Source organism: Anguilla rostrata, chromosome 2, assembly GCF_018555375.3.
Source record: "Anguilla rostrata isolate EN2019 chromosome 2, ASM1855537v3, whole genome shotgun sequence".
NCBI classification, from domain to species: Eukaryota; Metazoa; Chordata; class Actinopteri; order Anguilliformes; family Anguillidae; genus Anguilla; species Anguilla rostrata.
In genome coordinates this window covers 54,779,876-54,798,576 of record NC_057934.1, presented here as the reverse complement: position 1 = coordinate 54,798,576, position 18,701 = coordinate 54,779,876, and the positions used below count along the sequence as shown (strand labels likewise).

General features: G+C 40.6%; 2 protein-coding genes across 9 annotated transcripts; both read right to left on the bottom strand.

Annotated features, from left to right (window-relative positions):
* Positions 1-678: 678 nt before the first annotated feature.
* On the bottom strand, positions 679-4,297 carry LOC135248485 (serine/arginine-rich splicing factor 2-like). Of its 8 annotated transcripts, none has more exons than XR_010328438.1 (4): positions 3,582-4,269; positions 2,153-3,254; positions 1,597-1,689; positions 679-1,075 (listed from the first exon to the last, which is right to left on the bottom strand). XR_010328438.1 is itself a non-coding variant. In XM_064323179.1 (3 exons), exons 1-2 carry the CDS (start codon positions 3,935-3,937, stop codon positions 2,954-2,956), a joined length of 657 nt encoding a protein of 218 aa, XP_064179249.1. In that variant the 5' UTR covers positions 3,938-4,273; the 3' UTR covers positions 679-2,287; positions 2,938-2,953. The 8 variants fall into 8 exon arrangements, 5 of the variants coding, with proteins under 5 accessions (XP_064179249.1, XP_064179250.1, XP_064179254.1 ...); XR_010328439.1 differs by having other exon boundaries at positions 2,938-3,254; positions 3,582-4,228; XR_010328437.1 differs by having other exon boundaries at positions 679-1,689.
* Positions 4,298-6,311: 2,014 nt separating this feature from the next.
* LOC135248484 (UBA-like domain-containing protein 2) lies at positions 6,312-18,670 on the bottom strand. Its single transcript, XM_064323178.1, has 3 exons — positions 18,393-18,670; positions 13,997-14,053; positions 6,312-9,075 (listed from the first exon to the last, which is right to left on the bottom strand). The coding sequence occupies exons 1-3, from the start codon at positions 18,510-18,512 to the stop codon at positions 8,740-8,742; spliced, it is 513 nt and encodes a 170-aa protein (XP_064179248.1). The 5' UTR covers positions 18,513-18,670; the 3' UTR covers positions 6,312-8,739.
* Positions 18,671-18,701: the final 31 nt, after the last annotated feature.

Here is an 18,701-nt window from a genome sequence, read left to right as displayed (position 1 = left end):
AAATGAACAATCCCTACTACCCCTTTTTAAACAACTTCATTGAATTTAAAACCAAAACCTATTTTTCTTGTAGAAACTATCCATCATTCAACAAATCAGTGAATAATTCAGTCCAGAGTAGCTAGCAGATTCAGCCTTTGTGTATCCAACAAAAACTTTTTTTCCCCCCCTGTAGTAGAGGTATAGCCCTTAACTTTATGAAATTTGATTTGGTCACAAAATGGTCACAAACCACCCATAAGACAATCTTTGTACCCATATAGTGTAGCTTATAAAAATAAAAAAGGGCAATATTTAACTTCTTCCCCAATGGTAAAATACTAGGGTCACTGGGGGGATGCAACAAATTGCATGCTGCAAAATTTATTTAGGGAGGTTTTTCCCACTGCTGTTAATCTCAGTGATGGGTCTTTTTTGACCAAAGGACAACAGGAAGGCAAAGGAAAAAGGGGAAAATTTGCTTTTGGTTTTATGTTCATACAACAGATATTGTACTAGGGTTCATCAAATGGTATTTTGACATTTAAATGTGCACAGACCAACATGCACAGGCCAAATATACATATGAAACACAATGGTCCATTGCATCCTTTAAGAATATCTCCAGGTGCCAACAAATGTAATGTACAACCAAATTAACAACATTAAGGGGCAAGTCTGTAAACACTGCGAGACAAATTACACAAAAATTGTTTATTAGCATTCACATTGTTACAAGTATAGAAAGTTAAAGGAATAGTCTAAGAACAGGCTACAAAATGCAGTTAACATTCTCTGTAACAAGTAACTTTCAAGGGAGGAAAAAAAAGTCTAAAAGAATGTGACAAAATGTGAACGCTTCTACAGGTTCCAATAGGCTGAGGGATGGGAAAAAAAGGACATTCAGATGTCAGGAAACGCAGGTGACCAGTATTTTAAAGGATAATCTGCTGCAGCCGTTTTTACACATCAAGGCACACCAAGGCATTGTAACACAGGAGCAACCAGGAGAAAACTGGAAACAGCCAAGCTCTCTGCACTGCAACAGGCCACCTTAACAGCTAACCAGCAATACTCAACTGCTACACAACTGCGCCTAATGCACAAAAAATACACAAGAGAGAGGATTAGAATAACAAAACGACCAATTATAAATCAAAAGAACAAACAATGCTGGATCAAACAATCATTCCCCCTCCGCTTGAGACTGAAGACCCCTTCTGACCCCGCTGATGCACACATTTACATTTGTCATATACACCTGCACTACTTCAACATTAGAGCGACTTGACATGCAATTCAAAGCATTTTGCAGATAACGCGAGATTCATTCCAAAGCCAACTGAGGGCAATGAAAAACTTAGGTGCCCATCTGATTTAGTCACTATTTTCTACATATGATACGCACACTGATCAATAATTGCATGTAATTCAGACTGATTACAACTGAAATACTCTACAACTCCACACTATGATTAACAGAAAACAAGTTTTGATTTACAGCAATTGCACAAGCCCATCTGAGGGTTATCCTTTTCAACAAATTATGAGATGGCACAAGCAAGCCTTAACCAAAAATAAAAAATGTATTTAAAACCTTCAGACGGTGACAATAACCTTTTAAATCAGAAACTGTCAGGGTGGAGAATCATCTTTGAGGCCTGTACTTTTGATGGGCTGTCCTCAGTGAAGTCTCAATCTGAAAAGAATCTAGAAACAAAAAAATAATAATGTGAGAATACAATATTTTCAGTTAAATCTTTACAACCATTAGGCTTGTAAAATATTACCATAATTCTAAGGGGATTATTAAATTTGGGTTACCACCAAATTACATGAATGTGAATTTCTGTTTGTGCAGTGCTCCAAATTATCAATGAATGTGTTTATGGTGACTGTTCTAAAAATGTGTCCCTTTCCCAAAACTCATTTGGGAACAAGTACTCCAAGTGATGTGAAAAGATTCCTCTAGAAATTAATTTGGTTTGTTGAATTAATTCACACATGTAAAAGGGTGTATCACTAATGCACACAGCCAGGTCAGAGGTCTTTTAGTCTGACAATTGGGCAAACAAACCTCATTTCCTCCTGTTTTAGTCTATGTACCAATACACCAGAGCACATGACCTGGAGGACAATGTAAAGCTTCAGGTCCATTGTCCTGCAGACGTACCTCAACACCACCTCAACACTGACAGACCGACCTGCTCCATAGCAACCCCCAACAGCAGCAGGCAGCCCATGGGCGGATCACACACTAACTGCTCAAACTGCACCAAACTCCATTTTTGCAAACAGGAAACAGCAGCTTTGAGGAGAGAATTCCACATTTTTGGTGAATATTTTAAACCCAAAACCATTTTCAAATATTGCAAAAAATATATTCACTCCTGTGCATCCAACAATATTTACCACCCACTGCCACCCACCCCCAGAAAATTCACTAAGGGTAATCCTTTTCATTTGAAATGGAAGCTAAAACATAAGCAGGAAAAGATCAATGCACGAGAGGCTATATACTAATCTTTAAATTCACTGGAACAATTCTAGGAACTTTTCCACCCTTAAGGCAAGTATGTCAAAGGTATTGATGACTGAACTGGCAATCACTTAGGTAATCAGATTTTGCACCACTACCAGCTAGGGTAATGTGGTTCATTCAATTTAAAATTACTAAATTTGAAGCCAGACGATGTCTGACAGACCTGCCCAAGAGACATACCCTCACCATGTTGTAAATTAATGTGAAGTCACTTAATTTTGCCCACCTTCTGAGAGCAAAAAGCTGCAGACAGAATTGTTAGATCACCCCAAGCAGATTTACAACTACAACTGTGTCTTACCATTACCGTCTCCTGGAAATAATTGAGCATGCTCGCGTTTTTTAAATAAAAAATAAAAAAACTGACTAACCCCTCTAACTCACATACTGTGTTAGTAGAAACCCCCCAGCCTTACCCTTAATGCGGCTTAATTAGGTCGCAGTGCCTTCCTCCTCTGGTGACTTGGGCTGGCTCTTCGATCTTGATCTGGACTTTGATGCTCTATTGGAAGGTGGTGTGCGGCTCCTGGAGCGGGATTTGGACTTGGACTTCGATTTGGACCGGGACCTGGACGCGGATTTAGACTTGCTCCTGCGGGGCGTGCGCGACTTGGAGCGCGATCGTGACCTGGAGTAGGACCTGGACCGTGATCTGCTGTAGCGTGAGCGACTGCGTGAACGACTCCTACTTCTCGACCGGCTGCGCCTCCGGCGTCGTGGGCTGGGGGAGAAGCTAATGAGTAAATTCAGCATGTTATCTTCGACAAATGTAAACAAGTAAAACAAGTAGTTAAACAGCCGGATCTGATGCTACAATGCCATGTAGCGTTTCTTATAATAAAATGTACACTTCAGAACACATGAGAGTGTACAGCTTACAATTACGGTATCCAGTAGCAAACGATAACCAAGCCAGTCACACAATAGGCTGACACAAATACACTCGCGTGAACATGTAGTTACAACTATGGTCCATAACTTGTGACCATCTAGGACTCTTCTCTAGCAAGCCATGCTTGTTCGGCCTACCGAACAAGCCAACAAGCTATCGAGTCCTTACCTTCTACTTCGTCTTCCATAGCCACCGTACCTTCGGGGTGGCCCTCCGCGACGACCATAATGAGAATCCGGGGGGCGTCCATAGCGGGCCATCTGCACGCGCAATTCGCGCCCATCGAGTACGGCCCCATCCATGGCGTCCATAGCGTCTTCTGCGTCCCGCTTGTCGTGGAACCGCACAAAGGCGAATCCTCGGCTTTCCTTCGTATAACGATCCCGGGGGATGTACACGTCTCCAACCCGACCATACTTCTCAAATACTCGCCTTAAGGTCTCAGGCGAAGTTCTGTACGTCAGGTTGTCTACTTTCAGTGAAGTCATTCCCTCAACATCGGGCGGAGGCCTACCGTAACTCATTTCGCTGGAAAGACGAGATGGCTGGCCAGGCAGCCAAACAAGCCAAAGAATCGATAGCTAGACTACTACTTCCTCAAAAATGTAAACGTCTTGTATCGTTTAAATCGTCGGCGGTTACGTACTCTACACCACAGCTTATAAAATGGGCTAAACTGACAACAGCAAATAGACCTATTATCTGACAATTTCACGAAAGCTGCATGGCTTACCTGTAGCTACAGTAAACAGTTGTTTCTCAACATAAAATGGCGGGTGGGAAGGAAACACCAATGTATTTATATGGCTATCGTGTAGCTAACCAGCTAAGAAAATAATTAAGCGCGCTTATTCTATAAATTCGTCACACCTGTAGGCGAAATACACTTTTAAAATATTTAAACAATGACTGTTATTTGTACTGGAATTATTATATATTTGGCAATACATACTTGGTAAACGTAAACTTTTATTTGAGGACAACAACACATTGCATTACGATTGGCTAAAACGCATCACGTGGATGGTTTGACCAATCATAATCTAAAGCGTTGGGTCGAAGGAAGTTAATCGTGCTCCGAGGGTGACGTACTGGTGCAACCATACAGTTCAGTGGGTGCAACCTCTAGTCATAACTACATAGGCTACCTTGTTATTCGATAGATAATATGCAAATACTACATGTCTAGAATCATAGCAATGTACCCTGTGTCTGCGCAGATAAGGATAATGCGTAATGGTGCAATTTAAATACATCTGGAGCAACCAGCAAATCACTAGCCTTCAGCACAAACAGCAACAGTGAACTGTGCAAAAAAAGAAAAACATTAAACAGTAAAACAATTATACTGAGTGACTGCACATATATTTCATAACACATACACACCTGGTTCCAGGGGGACTACACAGTGTGCAGATTGTTACTCAGCTCTTATTGGATCAATTGACTTGTCTGCTTTATTATTGGGCCCCATTTGGTTTAATATTATAATTCCCATGAAAAACAGGCCAGTTATCTTTTTCTCATTGCAATTTACATTTAACTGCCCACTTAAGCACATTTTTTCTTCAAATAACATATTTGGAAGGGAATACTGCACAAGTAGAATTGAATGGAATTTCTAAATTTCAGTGAACAGTATATTAAAAACCAAGCTATTGTACAATTAGTTGCAGGAACACTACAACAGGTGTGACATGCATATTAACATTGACAATGTGTGACAAAATACTGTGAATTAGAAAGAAGCAGTGTACTTCCATTGTCAGCATTGGCCAGGTAACCATAATTTATATCAGTGTCCCTATATGAACCTCCCTGACAAAGGGTGACAGCCAAGTAAACTGTTGATTGCTCAATTCATAATAATACACAACCTTTGAATTTTTGGGCTTATGACCAATGTCTCAGAATTTGAGTTTTTCAGAAAAGATTGACTGCATCTTCAAATTGTACTGTATGTGGTTGTTCCTGTAGTTTTGTAGGCAGAACAGAAAATTTAAGGATAGATAAACTTGTTCTGAAACAAGCTGGGGCACAGCTAACATCTGCCACCACCAAAGTTTGCCAGGGCTAATGTTGTTTCTTCTGGGGCATCTATGCCAAAATGGTGAAGTGAATAAACGGTCTTCCCAAAATGCACATCCTCCTCCAACTCCCTTCTGCACACTTCTGTGGCTTCTTTTCGCAGCAGACAGGCAGTGAAAAAAAGGTAAATTCCAATGTAAATTGTTTTATGGGGTTTTGGGCCATGATATCCAGCACAGCCTGTATGAGCGGTAGAGGACCCACCAACAATTCTACAGGAGAAGAACTGCCACCATTTACACAAAAAAGTCTGTCAGCTCATGCTTAGTAGATGCATGGGAATGCAGTTTCAGGTAGTTTTTTGCAATATAAAATAAATGCCAAGTTGGGGTCCAATTACTCTTTCCATTTTCATTTCACTACTTGCAAAGTTACCATTTAAATGTATGTCTATGAAAGACAAAAATATTCTCTCAGAATAAACCTCTGACAAGAAGGATATAGCTTAACAATTTTAGAAAATCTCTGGAAACAGACAATTTCTGTCAATCTGTAAAAAGAGGTGATTTAATTCATCTTGTGAATACCAAACCATCTCAGAGCATGTCAACAAGTAAATACAATATTTTAAATAAGAAACATGTCAGATTAGATATTGTAAAACGTGTAAATTAAAAAATGTTTCCAATAGTTCACCACTTTCATCCAAACCCATATATTTGGAGAAACTGAACACAAGTCACAAAGTGAACAAAATACCATATAATCATTTACTCCTTTGTGGTATAACACCAGCAAATAATCAAATTATTCTCATAACTGAATAATGTGTATAGTTTTTAGAACAGACCAACACATAAACCATAGTAGTTTGCTTTTACGTATTTACATTCAACTTTATTTACATATGCTTTTACTGTCCCTCTGAAATACAAGATCTTCCAGAAGAGATCATATGATGGCTTACTGGAGCAGTGTCCCAGGTGGCAAAGCCAAACCTTGGCATGAGTTGGTGTTGGTCACATGACATGGGTGTGCCCAACATTGAAATGTCCACTGAGATTCCGATAATCCACAGTGATATTATTAAAGTACATTTAAAAAGGGAGCACAGGTTCAAAAATACAACCTGTTGAAAATAGTGATGCATTAAAAAAACAGGACATACAAAACAGCCTATGGAAGTGATGACTGCACTATTGACCAAAAAAATGAGGGATGACATGGAAAAAAAAGAAATAATACTAATAACTATTATTATTATTATTATTATTATTATTTTGAAAAACAACATTTTGGTTTGAATGATTAACTGAATCACATGAATAGTGGAAGTTTACAATTTCAGTTCAAAATTTCAGCAATTTCAGTTCTGCTTTCTGCAGATTATGAAACCATGGAAATAACTGCAATGTGTCCCATATCACAATAAGGTTCACAATAAAATAAAAAATAATACAATGATGTGGGCCATCTAGATTTAAGACACCCACAAATAAAACAAATAATTTTGAGATGATTTAGTGACATTACAAGAGTATCCTCACATTGCAAAAACAATTAACCCCCTAAGTAAAGTCATACTTTTTTCCATGAAGTTTATGATCCTCATTTTTGCTACCTCAATTTTAACATTTTTAAAGTTACTTGTGTCCACTGCAGATTCACAAACATTTTGACACAATGGACTGATAGTTCTATGCTTTCAACACATAAAACACTTCCACAATCCAATAATTAAAAAGGCTACAAAACTCATGACCTCAAAGGTCTCAACATATCAGTTCACACCTGCAAATTTATCATCTCGATGATCCCAACTAAACAAGATATTCACCGCGATTAACATAACTTGATATTACCATTTCCTCAACCATTATTTCTAAGATGTGATGGTAACATGTGGGAACAGACAGAAATCACAGCAAAGATCTAGGACTCAAGCTAAACACTGTCCTTCCTGTCCCTTCCTAAGATATTAGTTAAGTCTGCGGGAGGTCTTGGAGGACTGAGTGGTTGTCCCCAGAAGCATCAACAGCAAAACAACCGCGTCATCTCCTGAACGTTACCTACAAAGATTCCTGCACCTTGCTTAGTGTCTGTCTTCACTAGTACGTTCAGAGCATGCAAAAGCTTCTCTCATCAAGCAGAGGTAGATGCAGGTATGTTTGTTTGTGCAGACTGTGCAGTTGAGCTTTCCAAACAAACTAATCAACAGCTCTTTCCATCACCCACATGAAAGTAATGATGAAAAATCTATAGGTCAAAATCTTTGTAAATCTGAGCCCTGTGACATTATATGCAGCATCACAGAACTGAGGCAGATTGTGTCCACAGTGTGAATATTTTCTTTTAATGATTATATAGTTATGTCACCAAGTCATAATTCAAAATTAAATTGTAAAAGTTCACATTCCACCTTTTTGTTAAGTTTTAATCTCTAAACAAAAAGTAACATTGTTTTTTAATAATTTTCAGACAGTAAATCCATTTCAACTACTGTCCAAATTCCATAAGCAATTATATTCTAAAATCTCTCCATACCAAAAGCATTTCTGGCAGAAAATTTTAACAAACAAAAATTGCACCCACAGGTTATTTAGGGTGTTAGAGCGGCAACACTATCAAACATATCAGGCTTTGAGGTAATGCACCAGGTTTTTCCTCTTAATATTGAGATAAATGTAGACAGATGCCACTGTAAAACTTTGCAGTTATTGTCTGCTGGTAACTGTATTCTTGCTTTGTCAGTGCTTTGTGTGGTATCAGTCAGCTAAATTAGGTAACAGGAACAGTAAAAAAGAAAGCATGAATATGTCAAAGTATAAAAACCAAAAAAACAAAGAAATCCCCAGCCACACATTACACCGCTTTGAATATTTTTTCTTCCTTTTTTGTCCGCAGAAGTTTCCTGTGGCAAATTTGGTGGCTTGTTTGCATTGTTGAGTTTAGTGCCATGATATACACGTCCTCCCTTAAAGATCTGAGCCAAAGAACATTCCTTCCTCCGGTGGGCAGAGACAGTCACCTTGATTGCAGGATGTCTTCCGCATTTGCTCATTTGAATTGGATAGTGGTTCTCTCACAAGGCTTGAATTGTTGCACATCAATAATGGGAAAAGAGAAAGAATATGTATTCAAAAGTGAAAAGATTGTTCATCATTATTCAAGAAAAAAAAACAAAGATCTATATCACCCCTCACTGCCCACATACCTACACCTTATTTAAACCCCATCCCTTTAAATTCATCGAGACCCCCACCCACCCACTGCTTCCCTCCCCTCCCACAGTTTAGTCTCATCTCTGGCTGTGCAGTCCAGATACAACAGCTGTTTGCTGGGCTTTGCTAGGCTGGGACACTGGGGGCCACATGGGCGTCTGTTGCAGGTGGTGGTGATGAAGGTGGTGGCTGGTGGGGGACGAGGGGGGCAACCAGTTGGGCTGATGGCTGGGTGGAGAGGAGGCCCAGAAGGAGCCAAAACTAGATGGGGGTGGTGGGGAGCACGCCATGGAGCCGGGCACAGGACCTCCGCTGTTGCCACTGCTGCATTCCGAGGCCCGCAGCTTGGAGAACATGGTGATGGCATCTGGGAAGTTAGGCGGAGTGGCTGGCGTGTTGCGTGGGGTGCACATCTGGTTTAAAGAGAGGAGAAAGGCAATTCAAAGAACTGCTAATATATCTTACATATGAATTATAGTAACCTTATTTACACAACTTGGGATGCGACAGGACAGGATTTTACTACGTTCGGTATGGAAGCCATTTATAGTCTAAGTTATATATGAATGTATATATATATACACATATATGCACACACACTCACCACCCACTTCATTAGGTACACCTGTTCAACTGCTCGTTAACGCAAATATCTAATCAGCCAATCACGTGGCAGCAACTTAATGCATTTAGGCATGTAGACATGGTCAAGATGATCTGCTGAAGTTTAAACCAAGCATCAGAATGGGGGAGAAAGGTGATTTAAGTGACTTTGAACGTGGCATGGTTGAGTATTTCAGAAACTGCTGATCTACTGGGATTTTCACGCACAACCATCTCTAGGGTTCACAGAGAATGGTCCGAAAAATAGAAAATATCCAGTGAGCGGCAGTTCTCTGGGCGAAAATGCCTTGTTGATAGCAGAGGTCAGAGGAGAATGGCCAGACTGGTTTGATCTGATAGAAAGGCAACAGTAACTCAAATAACCACTCGTTACAACCAAGGTATGCAGAAGAGCATCTCTGAACGCAGAACACGTCGAACCTTGAAACAGATGGGCTACAGCAGCAGAAGACCAACCCGGTACTTGCAAGTCCCTAATGAAGTGGCCGGCGAGTGTATATACATATATATATAAATATACACACATAAACATACACATAGGCTGCCCCTGTACACTTCACCAGACTTATAAGTAGGGCGTTCTAGTGAGTGACAGTATCTCCTCGGTCCACATTCTCCTTCAGCCTTGTCAGCCTAGTTCAGTGATTCAGGATAGGAGGGTGGAAAAGAGGAGAAACATAACAAATCCAGACCCACAATTCATCTGAGCCCAGGAAACATCCCAGGAAACTACACCGGTGTGCACACAGGAAGTGAGCCCCTCAACATGAAGAACACCCTGGTGGACACAATCTGAATGGCAGGAGGATTACAAAACAATAACAAAGCGGAGAGGGGGAGGAGACTACTTAGACATGGGGGGGGGGGGGGGATATTGCTGCAATCAACTAGACAGGAAGCAGCGCAGCTCCAATAGTAGCCTGTGGAGCAGCAGCTATAGTCCTTAGGGGGCCTATGCAGTACACATCTGCTGACCGTGTGCCTGATGCATTGAGGTGGCAGTGCTGATGCTAGCAGCTAACGTATTTGAGCATTACTCTGGGAAAGACAAATGCTGTAATCAGTACAACAATGATACTGTCACAGACAAAATAAGGTTAGACAGAAAAAAAAACGGCAGAACTATAGGTTTAAGCAACAAGATGAGCAACGAGACACTGAACATCATCCTGACCTCCGTGAGCATGAGCATGGTCACCCAAATGTAGGTAAACACAGGAACTCATTTTCCAGTCTGTGTTCAGTCCCTGTCCTCCCATTCCTTCATGGTCTGTTCACTGAAGAATTCAAACATTCATCCACCCATTTTCATCCTGTATGGGCTTGTGGCAAGCTAGGGCTGAGCCCAGCAACTTTCCAGTGGACGGGATGCCAGTATGTCACAGGGCAGAGGACACATGAAATGCACAAGTCAAGCTTAACCTCTGCAGGTTGGCTATACACTCTGAAGAAACTAGAATTACCAGAAAACTCACACCGACATGAGGAAAGCACAGAATCCACACACAGACAAGGATGGATTCAAATGAAATGTCATAACACAACAATTGCTTTTCCAGTGAGCATGTGACTTCTTTCCGCAGGCGCTGCTGTGTGCTTGGCTGTGTGGCTGGGGGAAATGCAGTACGCTTCCCAGAGCTCCATCCCACACATGCTTTGTCCTCATTCCTAATCTTTAACACCCCCAGACCTGATTACGTAAGACCTAATACTGCTACCGCAACATCTCCTCCCCACACAAGAAAACCATATGCTCAGACAGATATGAACCTAAAGGAGAACAATGCCTTGTGCATCAGCCTGGATTTAACCATCCTTTCTGCCATCACTCATTTATACCTGGAAATAAGTGGATGGTGATATACTCTGGTTATGTCCAAATACCGACATTTATGCACGACAGAATTATTGGTACTTTAATTTTCATGCATTATTTTTCTTTAAAATGTACATAAAATATTTACTCAAACCACATTTTATACAACAGATGCAAATAAAGCACCAGTAATTATTACAGCATCATGAAAACACAACAATAAAAAATGTGGTGCCTAAAAAAACACACTTTTGCCCCCTTCAGCCTCTATTGGCTCCATCAAACTGCACAGCCTGCGTATGCATGTGTACCCAGCTATCCATAATCCATAAGACTCCATAAACTGAAAATATGGACCAGTGAATAATGCTGTATTGATAGTTATTCTTTTCAGGAGAGAATCTTTGATTTACAGGGATGAAGACATATTTTGTATGATAAGAATGCATTTGAATTCTTTCACTATTGTTTCAGCAGGTTGTGTTGCAATACGCGCAGCATTGTTTCCTCAGTGTTTGGCACCTCTGTGGTCCACTTCGCCCTAATGGCACATTAATAATTTTGAAAGAACCTTGAAAGCATACACACATACTTAAGGTATTGTGAAATGACTCGTCTGAAAGATGTGGCAATACTGAGCCGGTACATTTAAGTAGCCAGTACTGCCTAGCCCTTCAACTTAAACATAAATGGTAAGTTATGAATGTCTCTTAAAAAATGCAGCTGAACCACCATGCCCCTTTTCTAACACCACAATACTACACTGCAAAGCTGGGCTTTCCTGGTAAAAAGGTTGGCTTGGCCCATCTGACATTCTGAATGGAAATGGCCTTAAAAAATGTGTTTTGAGTACTTTGAATGTTCTCTTCCCAATTGTACCACCTATAATGCAATCCTGGGGAGGACCCTACATCCCAGAAATAACCCTGTCAGAATTATAACCATACAGTCTAAACACAGAGAGCAAAATAAGAGCCATACTCTGAAAATATTCATAATAATCTTAATAAAATCACAACAGAATCTTGGATGTAAACCCTACAGTTATAAATAAAACACATAGATATTTGCCGACATGAATACACATATCAAAGCCACATTTTTGTAGCACATTTTGGGGCTCTCCTGGTTTCAAGGTACACCAAACTGTTGACCCTTTCCTCGTAGCCCAGGGAGACTGCTGGGAAACAGTATTGGGTCTGTCACAAGATGGTGTGTTGTACGTGAGAAAGCTCCCAACAGATGCTGGCTGTCAAAGCCCTTCCCCCACAGAGCCTTCAGCAGTATGATGTAATGGCTACACCCAAAATAAAGACAAACAAGGCCATTGAGTACACTCACTCACCTCACCCACTCACTCCACACATCTCACTCCACTCCACATTCACTCCACACTCACCTCACTCCACTCCACACTCCACACTCACCCCACTCCACCCCACTCCACTCCACTCCACTCCACACTCAAACTTAAGCATGGCTTCTGCCAGAGGAGTGCATTCGTTCACAAACAAAAAACTTTTTATTTTATTTAGCAGATGCTCTTATCCAAAGTGACTTAAAAAAAAAAAAAACACAAGGGCAAAGGTATCGAAGTGCAACTCCCAAGACGGGGAAAGGATAGTCCCAAAAGAAACAGCAAGTGCAAGAAGTGGAAAATCGATTGAAAATTTATCAACCACCCTATTGGGCATTCAACCAAGTTGCAGAAACAAGAACAAAACTACTCCAATCAGCATTAAACTACACTACCTCTTGTATAGGGATAATTCACTTTGTGGACCGCCAGGAAACAGGCACACTAACCATACCACAGACCACAGACAAAAGAACATGCTGCCCCATGGGACAGAATCATGATCCATATGTTCTCCATTGCTCATGGATAGTCTCCAAGTCTTCCAGTCAGAGCTGTCTCACAGACAGCGAGGAAGCATGTACTGTACGTCGCTTTGAACAAAAGCATCTGCCAAATAAATGTAATGTAATGCACTGTCCCATGTTCAGAGACAGTTGGAGAACATACTCAGTGGTCGCGCTAACCCATGGAATGCTGCATCTTTGGAATGCAGGACATTTCAAAATATGTGTTTTACACTAATTCACTCGCATTTTGATTTAAAAAAAAAAAAAACAGTTTACTATAATATGGCAATGCTTAAAATCCCTGGAGTGATTTAGGTTTTAATTTACTCATCTTGAGCAAGCTAGCTAGAGCGTGACGTCTCGTTTTTGTCTTGTCATTTAAATTAAGCGCTCTCTCTTCGAATGCCGCAAGGCTACCAACGGCTGGGTAAATATTATGATCAATAAACAGCACAAATTCCAGACACTGAAAGATGATTGGCTCAAAGAAACAGGAGTAATTTATTTATTTTGTTGTGGTTCCAGTCTGGGTCACTGCCCGTTGTAATCTTTAAAAAAAAGGAACATCTGCATTTATAGAATATCTCCGTTTATTTTGTCCCAGCATTTAGATTCTTTTACTGTGTAAAATTGCAGAATCCTGCGTTAACATGACCACTGATGTTGCACCACAGCTTACAGACAACCAGGGACCTTATGCTCACTGATAGCACGGAAGCATCCTGCCTCATAGACAGCCAGGAAGTATACACTCAAGATGCATCACAGCCAGAGGATGTACAGTCACACATGTCTGAAAGGATTATGGTCTCCCTCAAATTAAAGACAAATGCAGAAATTAAGCATTGATCAATGAAGATCAATGTTTTCCAGGGTAACAGGATACTACAGCTACTTAATGTCCTCACCAAATCAAATGGTTTTCTGTTGCCTCCTTTCCCTTGTATGCTGAGTTTTCCTGAATGAGCTCACTGAAAGCAGGATGTAATGTATATCTTTTTCCCCTTTTTGGAACAAAATGTACTTACCATCTGGTGGTGATGACTGGGAACGTTAGCCTCTTGGAAGAAGGAGCTTAATGCTGTCTGTATAAGACATAAAATATGAAAACATGTTAATGTAAGCACTGAACGTCTTGTACAACATTTTATGAATATACCTGGACTGCAGACAGCCTGGTAACATACAGCCTATGCAGCACACAACTGATAATGAAGATACAGTGTGACTTCAGAGTGTGAACTTTGCAGAAGAAGAATCTCCAACTCTCTGTAAGAGTGTCTTCATTTTCAAGGATAGGTACTAAAGGGAAATGTACCACCACAGCACTCTAAATGCCTAGGCTAACGCTTCACTACACTGTCTGCTGTGCCTAATAAACATTTCAGCACAATGCCGTCATTCCACGTGCTGCCGAAACAGTGCAGACGGAACATGGCTTTTTCCCTTTGCTTCAGTGAAACAAAGACATTTGGGCTGACGAGTCTCGTTAGGCTCAAAATTCAGACCAATTTCCACACAAGTCTCAAGCAGCAAGTAAAAGCAGCAGACAACGTGTGAAAAAGTGCCTGGCTGCCTCTCGTTGTCTCTCAGACTCTCTCACTCTCACATATACTTCAGTGAATGGCTCTGGTCTCTCCTTATGGGTGTTTGACAACAGCAGTGGCAGTGCAGGAATTTCTGCTGCTCAACGTGACACACATATCAACATGAAAGCACTTGGTTTCCATTGTTTCCAAGGCCAATGGGCTTATTTCTTATTATTCTCCAGTAGGAAAATCAATCGGACACAGACTTGACAGACTTACACGGCAGGTCTCTGTAAAAGTTGCCTTTACTACTGCAGCCCCTGGATGACAATTTAGCTCTTAGCGTCGAGGCTATTGTTTGGAATCAGCATGTGAGCGAGACAGGGAGGGTACACCAGCTCAAAATCCCCACACCATTTGCATGCACAGCACACCACAGTATTTTACTGAATCAAACTGACAGGCACAGCTATTTAACATGACAACAGGGGCTTATATGTTAAAAATTGCCAGAGCAACAGCAGAGAAGAAAACAGTTGTAAAATTAAACAACACATTAAAACACACTATAAACATCTGATAAAAGAGGATAAAATTTAAAGAAAAAAAAAAACAATAAAAAAAAAAAAAACAGGAAGCCCTGCCATAACAGATCTACTTTCCCCCTCTGTCCTATGTAAAGCATGAGCCTTGTATCCACACTAGTGAAAGTGGTAGAAGCACAAACCAGGCCTGAGAGTACACTATATAATCTACAGGGACCAGCTCATTCCCGTGGTTAGCCTATATGACGCAACTGACCTGCAATGACAGGGATGAAGGGTCCCCTGATAGAGACAGGGAAGAGGAGAAGTAGAGGATAAACGGGGCATGCGATGGAAAGCAAGCAGCACAAGAGAAAGCTGAACCAATGTTTTCACATAATGTGCATAATAAGTGAAAACATCTGGTAAACCTGACAAAAAGCTGTGGGGTTTTCGTGAAAAAAAAGGAGAGTGAAAGAGAGCAAGCAGAAGGCTTGTGACCCGAACAGGTACTTGGGGAGGAGTGTGAACAACACAGGGCCCAACTGATAATGAAAGGCGCAATCTTTTAAAAATCTTTTTTCTTTGTTGTTTGTGGTGTTTAAGATTTATTTTCTTTTTGTCTACAAGCAGCGACCCAGGGCTCTCGTGTTACCAAAAACTCTGCAGTAACAGTCAGTCTCCTCTGTCATACAACCCTCTTGGAGCACCTGAAAACACAGTCTTCTGACACTGACAGCTGCTGAGGTTCCAGCAATAGAAGAGGTTCAATCAGTCATGTCTCCTGCTCACAAGATGAGGACATCGGAGAGGCTTGGTCCCAATTAGCCTCCTGGCTGGATTACATCACCAACACTCGGCAAAAATGCACTACTCGCATGTGACTACAAACAAAGGCAAGCGGCCTGGGCCTGCTATTGCAAACCATAAACAAAGGCCCCGCACAGTACACAACACTTAACACATGCGCCTTTTTGTTTAAATTGCAGTGCCCTCAAGCATGGATTTTATCATTTTTGGCAAGAAAGTCCAGAATTGCAAACTTGAAACCTCAGAGAATTAAATGTTCACTCAAAGGCATGATATGGTGTAGTCGTGAAATATCTCTTTTAAAAAACGACTCTTTCAGTGTACACAGCTTGTAAAACATTTAGGCCCTGCTCACAATTCTAAAGAGAACAGAGCAAAAAGAAAAAAAAGAAAAAGAAAAAGAAAAGAAAGAGCCTCCCACACACCAGGACTCCAGGGAATGCTGGGAGACAAGAGCTCTCATGCATGAATGACAGCTTTAAGACTGAAAGTGCCATAACATGTAGGAACCTCTCCCTGTATGTTATACAATGTTTCCTATTGCGATACCAATATGGCCCGAATGCAAGTAGGCAACATATGGCCAAGTAAAAATCCAGTCACGGAAAAGAAAATTCTAAGGAATGCTTATTCAGGTTTAATATGGAACAAGGGGACTGTGTGTTAAAAAAAGAGAAAGAATATAGGCTAGATATACAGACATGTACACACACATTCTGTGTTCTGTGTCTAGCTGGAGGTATAATCATTTATTTTAATCAGAACTGTCTACAATGTTCTTGGGTACTACATTCTTCTTAACTTGGCAAGAAGAGTCAGTGCTTAAGCTTAGTCTATTTTTTATGTATTAACTTGTGTTCACTTGTGGAAACATTCAAATGGATCTACCTATTAATTTCACTGCCTCTGTGTGTATGTGTATGTATGCTATTCAATGGGGTTTTATCCAAGCCTCAATAAGAAACAGCTTCGAAGGATATTCTACTTAGTGATATGGTTGTTTCGGTCGTGTTGCCAACGCGTATGTACATCAATTGGCTGGAAATTGAATGTCATCAGTTGCTAAGTTAAATTGGGTCGTCAGCGCACACACGTTTTTATGTTGTTGTGTATGCAGAACAAGCCACACCAGTTATTCCTGTACACACACCATGGGACATTTCCTCAAACGGTTTGTTCAACGTATTGTTGGCTAGAATACACAAAGATCTACGTCATTCCTGAATCGGCAATGCTTATATTCTGATGTTAGTAATCTTAATCAAAACATGATCAAGTCATTGTACTAGTCAATATGTTGAATGCAGACTAAACCTTTGGGGGGGAAAAGGGGCCGGCGTGGGTGAATTTGTTTGTTAGCCCAGCATCAAGACACCTGATTCTAATCATCAAGGTCTTGAATGAAGACCACGATTAATTGAATCAGGTGTTGTATTACTGGGCTAAAAAAAATCCGCATCCATACTGGCCCTTTTCGGATTATCTAGCTCTAGATTTTCTTCTTGAGAAAGCTATAGTTTGCGATCTGGCCAATTTAATTATTACCAGATTAAGTGCTCAGCCAGCCACCACAGTAACAGAGATAGCAAAGTAAGAAACGTTATCTAACACTACATCAAACTAAATTTGGTAGCCAATTAGCCAATCTTATATTATCAGGCATTTCCTGTGGTATTGTGAAACCAGATGCAAGTTAGATACAGCTGCATAGGCTAAACCAGCTAGCTAGTTATATACTATACTATATTACCACAGTAGACTAACGAAAAACATTAGGGGGGGGTGAAATTTAACGTTGACTAGTTCATAAAACAATGATATGTTTGCTAAAATAACTGACAATTTTAACGTAAGTTAACTGTAATAACATTACCATTTTATGCTAGTAAACGTTAGCCAAATTAAAGTATTAGACTAAATCTCATGCACGTGATCAAAACACGTCTACAACTAAATACACGAGGGCTGAAAAGTCAAACTGTAAAATATAACGCGCTATTAACTTAAACTGGAAAGCCAGGTACACTTTCTACCATCTCATCCACGTTGCTTCTTCCGGATTAACGTTAGGTTCTAACCACGCTAGATATTCTCTAGCTAGAGCGAACAAACCCCGGCATGCTGCTATACAGTATTTACAATGTTAGCGAACACTCCTAGATGTTAGCTACTGCTATGATAACGCCTGATAGCCTACACGAACATAAACTGTAGAATTACCGATCATGGACATATAAAAATCAAATCTAAACCAACGTCAACTTCCTAGTAAACAAAGCCCAAACGTATGGACATTTTAAAATATGGGGCCAGACAGCTAGTTATCTAGCTAGCACGTCTGGTCGATTTTCTCATCGAATATCACACTATATTTTCCGAAATTAATTTAACTAGCACTAGATAATTTCCCTTAGTCGACGTGTAAATATGGAAAGTGGGTAACTCGTGTAGCTAAATGGTTTGACTTGGTCCTGGATTCAGCGTTTGCAGACACTCGCTAGCGTAGCCGTCCATCTGCTAGCAGCTAGCGCAACAAAACAGTCACACATGTAAACACATACCTCGAATTGCCAGTGAGCCGCCTGAAGGAGCTGCTTTGCCTGGTCAGCGGCACAACCAGCGGTCAAAACAAACTGGTTGATCATGACTTGATGCCTTAGTTCTTCCATATTCACCGACATCGTCGATGCACTACACAGAAGTCTCCTTAATCTTGATAATCCAAGTGTAAAAGAAATGCTTATGCAATAACGTAAAATATCGTCCAGGCGATCTACATAAATCCTCTCTACTCTGGTTTCTCGCCTTGCAGCACCAACAAAAATATTTTCCAGCGTCACCACCAACAACATAACCTATCCAGCTTTCTC